At 40.8% G+C, this 13,472-nt stretch overlaps 1 protein-coding gene across 9 annotated transcripts in view; it reads right to left on the reverse strand.

Moving 5' to 3' along the window:
* The window catches only part of LOC128347545 (kinesin-like protein KIF28), a 53,188-nt gene that overhangs the window by 2,372 nt on the left and 37,344 nt on the right, over window positions 1–13,472 (reverse strand). For 7 of the 9 annotated variants that reach the window (XM_053302514.1, XM_053302487.1, XM_053302507.1 and 4 more), the window contains 8 exons: window positions 11,632–11,750; window positions 10,324–10,431; window positions 9,733–10,007; window positions 9,111–9,245; window positions 7,223–7,389; window positions 2,527–2,633; window positions 1,396–1,546; window positions 600–828 (listed from right to left, as the gene is read on the reverse strand). In XM_053302514.1, coding sequence (XP_053158489.1) covers window positions 605–828; window positions 1,396–1,546; window positions 2,527–2,633; window positions 7,223–7,389; window positions 9,111–9,245; window positions 9,733–10,007; window positions 10,324–10,431; window positions 11,632–11,750 — 1,286 coding nt within the window. In that variant the 3' untranslated portion in view covers window positions 600–604. Of the gene's footprint in view, window positions 1–599; window positions 829–1,395; window positions 1,547–2,526; window positions 2,634–7,222; window positions 7,390–9,110; window positions 9,246–9,442; window positions 9,522–9,732; window positions 10,008–10,323; window positions 10,432–11,631; window positions 11,751–13,472 lie in introns of those variants that run through there. The other 2 variants (XM_053302498.1, XR_008317592.1) reach the window with 2 other exon arrangements.

Raw genomic sequence — 13,472 nt, forward strand, 5'->3', positions numbered from 1 at the left:
GACAATTTGTTGAGCTAGAGGATCACATCTGAACACAGACCAAATGACTGATATTGGTATTGATAGTAGATGGCATTCTACAATTGGTATACATTCCGTGAAAGAAATACTTGTGTCAGGAAAAAGTTATACATTGTACATTTCCTGGCTTTAGGGATGCCCAAGCATCCCTAAGGCAGGAGAGTTCAAATTGAAAAGAACCCCTTGGATTCATTGCAGATCATTCAGACAAGCATTAACCTAATCCGTTATCACAATCACACCCTCTTAGAGGGTGATCAGGAAAGAACCAAACCAACATACAGACTTAGGAGCCTTCTGTGGCCCTAAGACAGTGGTTTATCCACATTTTGAAAGGTTCTGATAGCTTTGGTTCTGCTGGCTGGCTTTTTTCCTACAAAGGATATACACATTTATTATAACATGAGCTTTCATAGGTTAGAGATGTATTAGATGTCAGAAGTGGATACTGAATGCATTTGATGTTATGGGCACGTTCCCTGTACCTATCATTCTGCAGTCACTTGGCGCACACACAAGATCACAAAACATAAAGAACATATCAGTTCTAAATGGTAAAAATCAATTTTAGCCAAGGATAGAATCAACCATGCCTTTTCAATTTATTAAAAATATATACCGGGGATCTGCAGTGCTTCAATTTTAAGAACTGTCCTCTGATCACATTCATACTCTGGTAGAAGATTTTGAGGGCTTTGGCAAATTCACCATCACAGCTCATCCGAGAATTACACACTTGGCGTGTATCTTTTGGTGCAGATGGAGGTAACTTAGCTTGATTTTTCATAGGGGACTTTAAGGGCTTGCCTAAAACAAGAAGATGTAAAAACTATTATTGTCAGATATTAGACAGACTAGAAGATTGTGCAGGTGCCTGCTAGGGGGTGGGGGGCTGAGGCCAAAGCCTTCAGCTTCCTTCCATTCATCCACAAATGAGGAGAATTTGGCGGCAGCTCTTTCTCCTCACCCTCAGGAGAAGGAGTAGCTGCTTTGTCCTGTCCCCATTTGCTATGTTGAAGGGGTGTGTGTGCATGCTGGTGAGCAGGAAAGTGATAAGAAGGTGAACTCGAGGCCAGAAACAGATTTCTAAAACATTTAAACAGCTGCTAAAGTTTAAGTTATGAAACAGGAGTTCAGTTAACACAGGCCTGCTCAACTTAGCTCCCCACAGCTGCTTTTGGACTACAATTCCCATAATCCCCAACCACAGTAGCCAATAGCCAGGGATTATGGGAGTTGTAGGCCAACATCTGCAGGAGGGCTGAAGTTAGTATAATCTTACATGACACAATATGGGTTACAGGATACTTTAAAGAAGTAAATACTAAGTACATATATGAAATAAATATAGTATAAAATATGTCAGGTACTAACTTCGGTGAGTTTCTGCCTCATAATCTTTCAGTTTCTCTTTCAGAACTACATTTTCTTCCCTCAGAGCTCTGTTAATATCTCTGAGTAGTTCAGTTTCTTGCTCTAGCTTTAGCAGCTTTTGGTAAAGTTCAGTAATTTGGTTTTCGGTGTCCTAAAACAAAGAGACTGAATTATCGCCAATAAGAATTCATATATATTCTCTCTATTTCTATCTCTCTCTATATAAATAAAGCATGTGTGTATACACAGACACACAAATATAGAAATGTTCTACAAGAGAACTGTGTGATGTAGCACACAATGCGGGATAACATACACTTCAAATGCCCCTCATTTTGAACCTGATCTCCATTTTGGCTGTTGGGGAACGTTACATGATTAAGCAATTCATCAATGTAGTGAGCTATCAGTCTTCAGATCTCAGTCCATTTCTCTACTTGACGCCATCTAGCCAGTGCTCCACAAACAGTGAGGTGATCTGTCTGTCCACTAGAATCAGAATTTTCAAGTTGGATGGGACCTTGGAAGTCTGCATGTTGGGCTTGCATTAATCAAGGCATAATGTCCAGAGCATTAGAGGTAACAGCCAACTCTATTCTGCACTACTCAAACAACATTTGGCATACTGGTTCACATAAAGCACAAGGTAATGCAGCTGATTGGAGCACCGTCCGTACTGCTATGTCTGTGACCTTCGTTTTATCCATCTTTATTTTTATTTCTCTATGTAAACCACTTTGGAAACTTTTGTTGAAAAGCAGTATATAAATGTTCTTCGTCCTCCAAGGTTCTTTCCAACTATATATTTATGGGACTCTGTGCTTGTGTACTACTGCCTTTCCAGTCATTCACAACACTTCCTAACAAATTAGTAAATGTTGCTAAATGTGTCTTGAATTGCAGCCAGAAATACAACCAAACGTGAGAAGTGTTTGGAGCTGGATGAATTGGCAGAAGCACCTGAGAGACAAAGTCTAACATTGAAGGGTATAGTCTAGTAGCCCAACCATTTAGTCCACTGTACAGCTACTGAATAGCAACAAAAGTATTCAAAAGGTACCTGTCATATGCGCCATAGCATGGTTTTAAATTTTGATCCCACAAGCACAAGAATGTCAGTAGTACACTCACCAGCCCAGTATGGCTCAGCATCCCAGCTTTAGCATTATCAATTATAATGGAGCCTTCACTTGTTACTGGCATGTCTTGTTGGGAAGAGTCCAGTTCTGCACATCCTTCTTGTATAGGGCAGACATTACAAGGAACACATTTCAGAGTTAAGGATATCTTCCACATGTACATTATTATTTAGGAGACTATATACTGAAATGTGTATTAATGTGTTATAAGGAAACCATTAATTGTATGACAAACCTGGTGTGCAATGGGCAGTTATTTTCACAGCCAGAATCTTATTTTAAAGCTTCATAAAAGCATCTTCCTAGAAAGAACGACATCAGGCCTTTGAACTTCTTCCATTTTAGCTTAAGAGCATCAGCATTGTGTCCCCTCACTTTACTCAGGTATCTACCAGCACCCCACTCTGGCCAACAGCATTCCATTATGATCCTGCACATTCACAGTATCCTAGGGAAACAAGCTGGGTATGGGTACCTGCCAGCATCACTTGGGAGTAGTGAACAGGTGATAGCTCTGAGGTGGAAGTTTGGATAGGATTGCTTGATAATGTAATCAAGCAAAATAGAAGTTGGACTATAAGATTCTTAAGAATAGGGAAGAGGTAAACAAACGATTTTAAAGATTTAAACACATTGAAAGACAGTTAATTAGATTTCTCCATTAAAATGGAACTTGGCTATATTACAAAATTACACTGAGTTATGCTCAAGTACATAATTGCATTCTAGGATGGTCAGATAGAATGTGTCAAGATTCTCCATGACTTTGTAGCAGCACAAAGCTGGCTGAAGTGATATGGCTGACATACCATATAATTAAAGATAACTTCTCTTGAACCAGCTTCAAGGAGTAAGATAGAGGTTATTTGTATCTCTTATTCTTTGGGACAAACGTGGCAACATCCTTCTAATCTACATCACTCTAGAGATGGCACAAGAAGCAACAAAAGATTGAATTCACAAGATAGAAGAGAACTTGTGTAGGTGTGTGTGAACTGTATGGTGGTAGGTTTGTATCTCTTGGTGAGTATAGGACAGAGCTGCTCAACTTCGGCTCTCCTGCTGATGGCCTACGATTCCCATAAACACTGGCGAATGGCCACTGTGACAGAATTATGGGAGTGTTAGTCCAAAAACAGCAGAGGGGGCTAAGTTGAGCAGGCCTGATGTTGAAGAACTGATGGTGGTCCGGCCTTTCCAGAAAGCATGGAACTTATTTAAAACCATAATAATAGAAGCTCAGTTGGAATGTATACCAAGGAGTAGGAAAGGTGTCACCAAGTTCAGGATGCCACCAGCATAGCTAACAGCTAGTTGGGGAGGCTATAAAAGGGAAGAAGACTTCTTTCAGAAATTGGAAGTCCTGCCCAAATGAAGACAACTTCTTATCCATTCAGTCGTGTCTGTGTCTCAGTCACTCTATGGATCAATGCACTCCATGCCACCCTATCTTGTACAGCTTCCTTTAATTCCACCATGGTCATTCCGGTGTCATTTTCAATCATATCCAGCCACCGAGTACAAGGCCATCCCTGTCTTCTTCCGCTGATCATCTCCAGCATAATTGTCTTTTTGAGTGAGTCAGCTCGCATAACATGACCAAAATATGTCAGTCTTTGTTTAGTAATCTTGGCTTCTAGCGATGTTATTGGTTTAACTCAAAAACTTCCTTATTCTCGCTGTGCATGGGATACGCAACAGTCGCCTCCAACACCACATCTCAAAAGCATCCATCCTTCTTCTATCTGCCTTCTTCAAAGTCCAAGTTTCACAGCCATATGTAGCTATTGGAAATATTATTGCATTGACTAGTCTTCATTTGATTGGAAGACTAATATCTTTGCTCTTCCAAATTTTGCTTATGCTGATCATTGCAGTTCTTCCAAGTGCTATATGCCTTCTGATCTGATCGATTTTAGAGCCAAAAACAAAAAACAAAAAAACATTCTTTTACTACTTCAATTATCTCATTGACCTTCACTCTGACTTGTGTATTCTCTGCAGTCATCAATCTCTGTTTTCTTGATGTTGATGCAATCCACATTTTTCACTTTCATCTTTAATTTTTAAAATTAGCCACTCTAGATCTTTCTTGCTTTCTGCAAGCAGTGTCGTATCATCTGCATATCAAAGAAGACACCTTCATATGCAGATGTTGTTTCATCTGCATATGAAGACAACAGAAAGGAACAAACTCTGGCAAAAGAAATGCAAGGAGACAATAAGGAATGCAAAGGAGAGTTTGAGGAGCATAACACAAAGTATCAAGGGGAATAATAAAAACTTTAACTATATCAGAAGCAGAAAACCTGCCAAGGAGGCAGTTGGACCCTTAGATGATGAGGGCATGAAAGCGATTATTAAGAAGGATTGCAGAGAAGCTGAATGAGTTCTTTGTATCTGTCTTCATGGCAGAGGATATTCATAGATCTGCTCCAGAAATGAGCATCTTGATTGTGATCCATTGATACTCATAAATATGGGTTCTGCGCCTGAGAAGAACACTTTGGGTAAAACTTGTTAGCTCTTTGTGGTGCTGACGACTGCCATCTGTGCATGCACTGCATCCGTTGGTATTGGCAGTTTGGTACCCATTTCCCTCAGTTAGGCTTGAGCCTGAAACATTTCGGAGGCCATTATAAAGGCCTCCAAAATATTTCGGCTCTGGGGCCATTTTGGTGCTGGTGGGGGTGGTTCTTTAAGGGTGGAGGAGAAGACGGGAATGGCCTTGTACTCGGTGGCTGGATATGATTGAAAATGACACCAGAATGACCATGGTGGAATTAAAGGAAGCTGTACAAGATAGGGTGGCATGGAGTGCATTGATCCATAGAGTGACCGAGACACAGGCACGACTGAATGGATAAGAAGTTGTCTTCATTATTAAATAAATAATGAAATAATGAAATAAATAGTGGTTTAGGAAGTTTAGGACAGGATAAAATGTTTTAGTAAGGATTTGTTTTAGAATTTCTGTTTCTTTGGTGTGTGTGCTTTGCATGGGCCTAAATATCTGTTCTTTGCAACTGAGTAACTAAGAGTTCAACGTGTGCCGCCCTGGAATCATTGGGGTGTTTTTGAAGTATTCTTGTAACCAATTAAGTATTTTTAAGTGTTTCTGCAAAGCTAAAAGCCTCAGATGGAACCAGTCTGTAGTAATTGAATAAAAGTTTTTTTCCTTTGTTCTTTACCTTTTAGAAGCCTCCAAGGGTGGTTATTAACCCAGCTGGGGGGGCAATAAGGGGGATTTCTCTGGTGCAGAACACGTCAATAATTAGCTCCAAGTGCAGGCAAAATGCATCGGAGGGGAAGGGTTTTTCTTTAGTCTTGCCTGTTTGCAAAAAGGGGGAGCAGATTTTTGAATTTGCCCAGTACCCAGCTATAGAAGGACCTTGGACTAAATCACTAAGTCCAATGGTTTAGTTCTAGGCAAATCTTAGAGCGCTTGGTGGCAGCAGCTTCTGGGCTTTCCCAGAATCTTTTTCTTCACTTTTGGGTCTTGAAAATTACAGATTTTTAAACCAGCCAGTCTGTGTCTCAGAGCACAAGACAGGGATGACTCAGCATTAAAGTCTCCCTCTGTTGTAGAACTGGTTTAGACTGGTCAGGGAGATTATTCAGTGACCAGGCCCGAGTCAGGAAAGGAATTTTCCACTACCCACAATACATTACAGTACTGCAAATAGTTCTGGTCACTGTATCTCAAGGAGGATATAATAAAACTATAAAAGGTTTAGAAGAGGATAACCAAGATGATCAGTGGCCTGGATCCTTATGAGGCAAGCCTACAGCATCTAGGAATTTTTTTTTGTTTGGAAAAAAGTCAACTATGGGGAGACATGATAGAGGTGTATAATATGATGTATGGAGTAGAGAGAGTGGACAGAGGGAATTTTTTCTCCCTCTCTCACAAAACTGGAACCAGGGGTCATCCCATGAAACTTAAGGCGAGGAAATTTAGGACCAATGAAAGGAAGTACTTTTTCACACAGCACACAGTTAATCTATGGAATTCTCTGCCACGGGATGTGGTGATTGCCACTAGTTTGGATGGCTTTAAAAGGGTCTTAGACAAATTCAGGACAGGTCTATCAATGGCTAATAGTCTTGTGGCTATAAGCCAATCTCAGAGGCAAGATACCTCTAAATACCAGTTTCAGGGGAGCAACAGCAAGAGAGAGGCATGCCCTCGCCTCTTGCCTGTGGGTTTCTTAGAGGCATCTGGTGGGCCACTGTGTGAAACAGGATGCTGGACTAGATAGGCCTTGAGCCTGATCCAGCAGAGCTGTTCTTATGTTCTTACAGGTCTGACCCTATGTTCTAAGTGGCTATAAAGTCTAGACAAACATATATTAAGATGTCACAATAGTTTAAAATAATGTTTGCATTCAGCAGTTTTGCTGGCAGAGGTAATTGTTCAATCATATAATGTCTCTGATTCTACCCTTGGCACTTAACACTAAGATGGATGGCAGCAGGTCTGAAAAAGACCTGCTTGAAACGTTGAAGAATCACTGCCTGCTATAGTAGAAAGCACTTGGTTAGAGGACCCATGGCCTTACTCAGATTCACATTTTCATCTTCTCTTTCCCAAATATAAAGTATGTAATCTACACTTTTAGATATCAATCTTATCAAGAACAAATATAATTTGGCAAGATAAAAAGCAAACAGAATACAATAAATACCTTGAAGCCCCCACAAGTCAACAATCAATGCATTTTTCTGCAGATAATTCAAAAATTCATGGGATGTCTTTAGGTTTGAAAACTGGACTAGTTCATCTATCTTTGGATTCACATTTTTCCAAGCAGGCTTTGTGTATAATGAGCATGGGAGATCATAAACTTTGTATCTAGAAGCACCAAAGAAACAATATCCAAATTAAAAGCCAAATTCACGCTCCAAAGAGATCAGTTGTTTGACATATGCCAGCTAGCAAACTATTGCAAAATTTCAAGCTTAGAGGTCCTTTCTACTGAGAAAATTGTTGACATTCCTTATACAACAGACATATTCAAAGTTTTAGGAAACTCCTCATGATGTTCATTTGTTCTGGTACTCATTATTTCTTAGTAAATGTGTCACAATCTCTAATACAAGTTTAATCTCAAACAGATCTGCAGTACAGTCCTAAACCTGTTTATTTGGAAGCAAATTCCACAATTCTGATGCTATGAAGTTCCAGGTATATTTTTAGTATCACAACCACTGGACCCAATTCACTGGAAAATTCTAAACAAGCTCTATTTATATGAATGGAAGCAGCACACAAGCACTGTGCACAGCTCCTATTCATTTTCTTTTGGTCTCAGTTTATTGAAAACATAGGAAAACAGGAAGCTGCCTTCTACCAAGTCAGTCCATTGGTCCATCTACCTCAGTATTGTCTACACAGTCTGGCAGCAGCATCTCCAAGGTTACAGGCAGGAGTCGCTCTCTGCCCTATCAGGAAATGCCGGGAACGGGACTTGGAACTTTTCACATGCAGATGCTCTTCCCAGAATGGCCCCATCCCCTAAGGGGAATACCTTACAGTGCTCACATGTAGTCTCCCATTCAAATGCAAACCAGGGTGGACCCTGCTTAGCAGAGGGGACATTTCATGCTTGCTCCTGCAAGACCAGCTCCCCTCCCATAGACCAGCTCTATGAGGCAAAAGAGGTTTTGCCCCTTGTCAATGCGTAACCTGCACAGGGTTGCACTGTTTGTGTGTCCATTGCTTTTTAGCACTGCAAGTTTACATGGAAATGAGCGCCACGGAGCTCAGTGGTGCTTGCACTCAAGGAAGGGATGGGAGACATACAATGCAATGTTAGACACGTCTACTACTCCAAAGTCAGTCCCATTGCGTTCAATGAGACTTACTCCCAGATAAGCATGTATAGAATCACAGGCTTCATTTTCTGTTGGATTTGGAATGTTGGATTAGGTAAATAGTAACTAACTGAACTTGTTGAGGTCGTAATACTTAATGCAGTTCTCTCTTTTGTGTCCAGACTTCCCCCAATTCCCCATATGTTGTTGGACTACAACTCCCAACATCTCTAGCCATGATGGGAGCTGTAGTCCAACAATACCTGGGAACCCAGGTTTGAGAAGCCCTGGACCAAGTGAGTTCACTAACTGAGACAAAGCTGGTTCCACAGCAGCTCAAACTGCTTTACTCTGGAGGTCAGCATCACCATCATCTAGCCATTTTATTTATTTATTTACTTTATTTCTATCTAAACTGCTTTGGGAAACGTTTTTTGAAAAGTGGTGTATAAATATATGTCGTATTTGTATCTACTATTTATAAAGCAGTTTACAAATTGGTGAGAACAGGAATGAGAGCAGCATAGGCTTAAGTCATAGGCATTAAAGGACCCAGCCAGGAGATTGAAAATGTGTTTGTATCAAATGCACATCTGACCCCCTTTCTCAATGACTTCATCATCCACTTGAGAAAATCCAAGTTCCCCAGATTATCTGAAGAATTACTGTTGTGTGTACAAAAGGAAATTCTGTTGTGAAACTGTTCTTCTCCCCAAAGATCCAAACTGAAAATATATTGCAGGAAGTTTTAAACAGTACCCGATCTGAATCCCCCTCTGTGCCACTTCTTTAATCCACTTGACTCCAAGGCACTGTAAAATGTGAATTTGGAAATCAATCCTTTTGCCAAGCAATTCCAAAGGGTCAATAATCATATCATCCTCTCCAAAGGGTCTATTGGAAAAGGTAAAGAAGAATAGCAATTAATATACAAGATGACAGTGATGCTACACAAGCTGGCCAGATCAGAAAAAGTTTGCCCAGATCTGGTCTAAATATATACCTCACCACTTTTCAGGCACTTTTAATTGTGCTTCAGAGTTTTATCCATACTCTTCAAATACATGGTTGTCAAATCTTAGAGAACATACCTGAAGCAGTGAAACAGTTGCAGCCACTATCTCCTGCTGTGCTGCTCTGATGGTCCCTTTGCCCATTTTAATGCCCTACCTGCCGTAGAGCAAATGGGAGACAATGGTGAGCAAAGGGACTAGAGTGGCAGGGGATATATACAGCGGCTGCATGCTCTCTCAGTGCTGTAGAGCTGTTTAAAGGTACTGGCTGGACATGAGTTTAAGTATAAGTTAGACTGAGTTAAGACCAGGCAGCCTTTTCCGAGCTCAGTTGTTCTTCTGTCATCTAGATAAATGAAGAAACTCACCTCCCACTTGGAAAGCAAGGAATTATATTGATAAGTATGACAGCTTCTTCCATCCCTTCAGAATTCAGGAGTTCCATTTGTTCTTCAAGTTTCATGCAATAAGCAAGAGACTGCAGCCAGATATGAGCAGTCCCTAAATGGATTGCTTCCACAGGATCCCAGAATGGATCATTCTCTTGGTCAACTTGCACATCATCTCCATCTAAAAAACGCTGATATAGCTCTTCCATGAGAAATTTCCTGTTGATGAACTTAGGTTTTGACCAAACCCATACCTAGAGAAATGAGGTTATTTGCATCACTATCATTGTAAGTTTTAATATTTTGAAAGTCAGATTCCAGAAAGCTCAATTGGTATTGCATGTGCCTTGAACAAAGAAAGAATACAGCCATCTGGGGAGGCTACTTATAGGACGTTGTCATCAGAATTGGATCTAAACACCCTTTGACAAAACTGGGACAAATAAAGTAACAGCAGCAGGGAAGACTTTGGAGGACGAGGACCAGTTGGTATGAAAGGGAGCAGCCTGTGAAACGTGCACCATAGCCTTCTTTGATACAAAACAGTGTAACTAATTATTGGAATGTTACCTGGTTAGTAACTTGGTGCATCACTTTAATTATTATTTCCTTTTGCAGGTCATAGCCTCTGGAGTCAGAAGATGCCAGATTTTTCACCTTCAGCTCCAATTTTAGCTCCTGTTAAAGAAAAGCTAGTCCAAATTATTTTGCTGCGGCAGATTAGCATCTCATTTAAAAAGCTTGAATAGCCAAACTTCCCAGGGTTAGCAGTACAGAAATATGTACACGGCATTATAGTACAAGCTCAGTTTGTCTCACATAAGAGGTGAATCGTATCTAGTTTGAACCACAGGACTTAATTCTTGTCAAACGTATGAGACAGTTAACCACTTTTATTGGCAAGATTGGTATAAACAACTGTTTGTACTAACTCAGTCATAGCATCACTGTAACGCATTGCGAGATACAAAGCAGCCTGTCACCTGCCTAGTAGTTCAGTTCTCCTTTCTAGGAGACACAGTGGCTGACATTCTCTGCACCTATCCATACTACTGCGCAACTGCATAAAGGCAGTTCTTGCATTTGCACAAGAACATTTTCACAACTCCATGCACGCTGCATTAAAACATGCATGGGATGCTGCATAAAGTGTCAGTTAGTATCTGAAATGTTGATGCCTCAGATATTTAGGGTGTCTGTTCCTCCAGCTTCCACTTCCTCCCAAAAGTATGTGAAAGAGACTGATGTAACATTATCACATTTCAGCATGTGTAGACAACATAGCCCATACTGGGCCAGCTGTGATTCCAGTTTGTTGACAGATAGGTGGGAGACAGTGGCTGACATACCCTGCAAGAATATGTTAGCCCAGTAACATTGCATATATGCATGTTACACAAATGACATCGTGCAGGTAAGCCCGATATTTCCAATGGCCTTTTGTTTAATGTCATTTACACAATTTGTGGTGTTTGCTTACATGCAACATTACTAGGCTCATGTACCCTTGTGTGGTGGTGACCCACAAGCATATAGACTGAAGGACAGAGACACTGAACAAGCTTTCTGACCTCGGAGCACACGCCTGCGTACGCATGCTGGAAGCATCCCTGTTAGGTTCTCCACATATCTCACCAGGCAGCATCAGTACTTTCAAGTTTCACTGTCAGCACTAGAAGTTTCTAGTGTTTCTCTGTTGGACTTTTTTGTTTATAGTCAAAACTGCTTTTCATAGATTCATGAGCTGCTCCTTGTTTGCAGAATTAACAAAAAGCTTCTCTCATAACTCAGTCACCACCTTACTTGACTAAGGGTCTGCCCAGTGAAATGGCTGGCTCTGGTCTTGCAGCAAGCAATGGAACATGCAAACAATCTTACCTTGTTCAGCTCCATGCTCATCTGATTTGCTTCTGCAACCAAAGGCATTAATTTAATATAATCATGGAACACAGCAAGGACACTGGGATCGGGCTTCCCATCCTTCCTATTTGTAGCACCTTTAAATAAAGCAAGCAACCATCAAAGGGTGCCCTCATGGTTAGAGGAAAACACAGACATGTTATTGAAATATATGCAGTGTTTTTCAAATGTTGCCAGATGCAGCTAGCACTTCTCCAATGACATGTCATACAAACATCTGTATATTCATGCAAGTTTGAATGTCAGAAACACATCTAAACATTCAATAATAATATTTTGGTAATCAGCACTATGGCTGCACAGGCATGCAGCTACTTGTGGAAAAACAATAAATTGTTTAGCAGACACTTAAAATTTGAATTCTAGTATTGTATATACAAGAAAAAGTAAATACAGGTCAACCTGCAGAACTTCAACCTGCAGAATTTCAAGTGGGAAATATATGGCAAGTTTCAGTCACAACAAATGAACAATGCTATTCTTACATTGGAGATGCTTACCTCCAATATGGTTAGAAGCAATTTATTCAAGCAGAATAACTTGTTGCAACAAAGGTCAGAGAAGGGCAGACATTTTAAGGTTGTCTGATGAGTCTCATCTCTTTGAAGGACGTCTATAGAAGAAGCAATTATGTGTGTGTGGGGGGGGGAACCCACAGAACCTCTAAATTAAAAATGACTGATCTTGGTGGTAAAGAAACTTGATATTTTAGATAAAAACTGAAATGGCCAGAAATAAAAGTTCAATTCCAGATACGAGATAATTGATATTGCACCAGTAGTGCTTGTGCCTGTGCAGAGCACTAAAGTGACACAATCACTTGCTGGGACCTTTAAAATCTACATTAGAAGGGCAGAACAGGGATGTGGGGATGGCATGGGGAAGGTTGGGTAGAAGAGGTGGCACAAGTAAGATGAAGCTGAGTGATTTAGGAAAGGCCTTGAAGACAATTTGTCAGACAGAAAGGGGCAGGCTGTTTATGCCTCCTTGCATACATTTAGCAAGGCCAGCACCATCCTCAGGCAGTGGAGAGGTGAACACATCTATTTCTACTCCAACCCCTGGAGTAGAGATAGATGAGCTCCTTTGATAGTATCTCATGTGAGCCACATGGTTCAGCCAGACGTTTTGTGGTGGAAAGGCCTAAGGGGGCAAGGAATAACGATGGAACACAAATAAAAGGGTGCCTGATGGATTTAAAGATGCTGTGTGCACACTTTCCCTTATATTTCCACAAGTTAAAATGAAAACTGAAAATGCAGGGACAGACCTGGAATATACCATAAGAGGACCTGTGGCTACAGATCTGTCCTGATTCATGTGGGTTCTTTACTCCTACTACCTTTTCACACACACCCTACCTTCTTCACTACCTTTCCACTTCTCACACAATCCCTCAGCCTAACCTGCCTCACAGGGTTATTCAGAGGATAAATGGCTGGAAAGGGGGAAGGAAAAGGACAAATGTCATCCTGGGCTCCCTGGAAGAATGGTAAGATAATTTTAATGCTAGTACTTCTCAAAAAAATGTCATCTGCAGGCTAAGTAGATGGAACTTCTTCTGCTCACATGAATTCTTCATTAGCCCTGCCTCTCCCATTCCCTAGTCTCCTTCTGTTGTCTCCTGCCATCATCAGACCTTAGACTGTAAGTTATTTGGGGCAGGAACTAGTATTTTTTCATACGATCCAACCAAGAGTACTACATGAATCATTCAACAAAGACAACAGTGGCATAGAGAGCAATACCACAGTAAAAACAGCCAGAGCAGGAAAAAAGATCTGACTATAGAGAGGCTG

Source organism: Hemicordylus capensis, chromosome 1 (genome assembly GCF_027244095.1).
Source record: "Hemicordylus capensis ecotype Gifberg chromosome 1, rHemCap1.1.pri, whole genome shotgun sequence".
Taxonomy (NCBI): Eukaryota; Metazoa; Chordata; class Lepidosauria; order Squamata; family Cordylidae; genus Hemicordylus; species Hemicordylus capensis.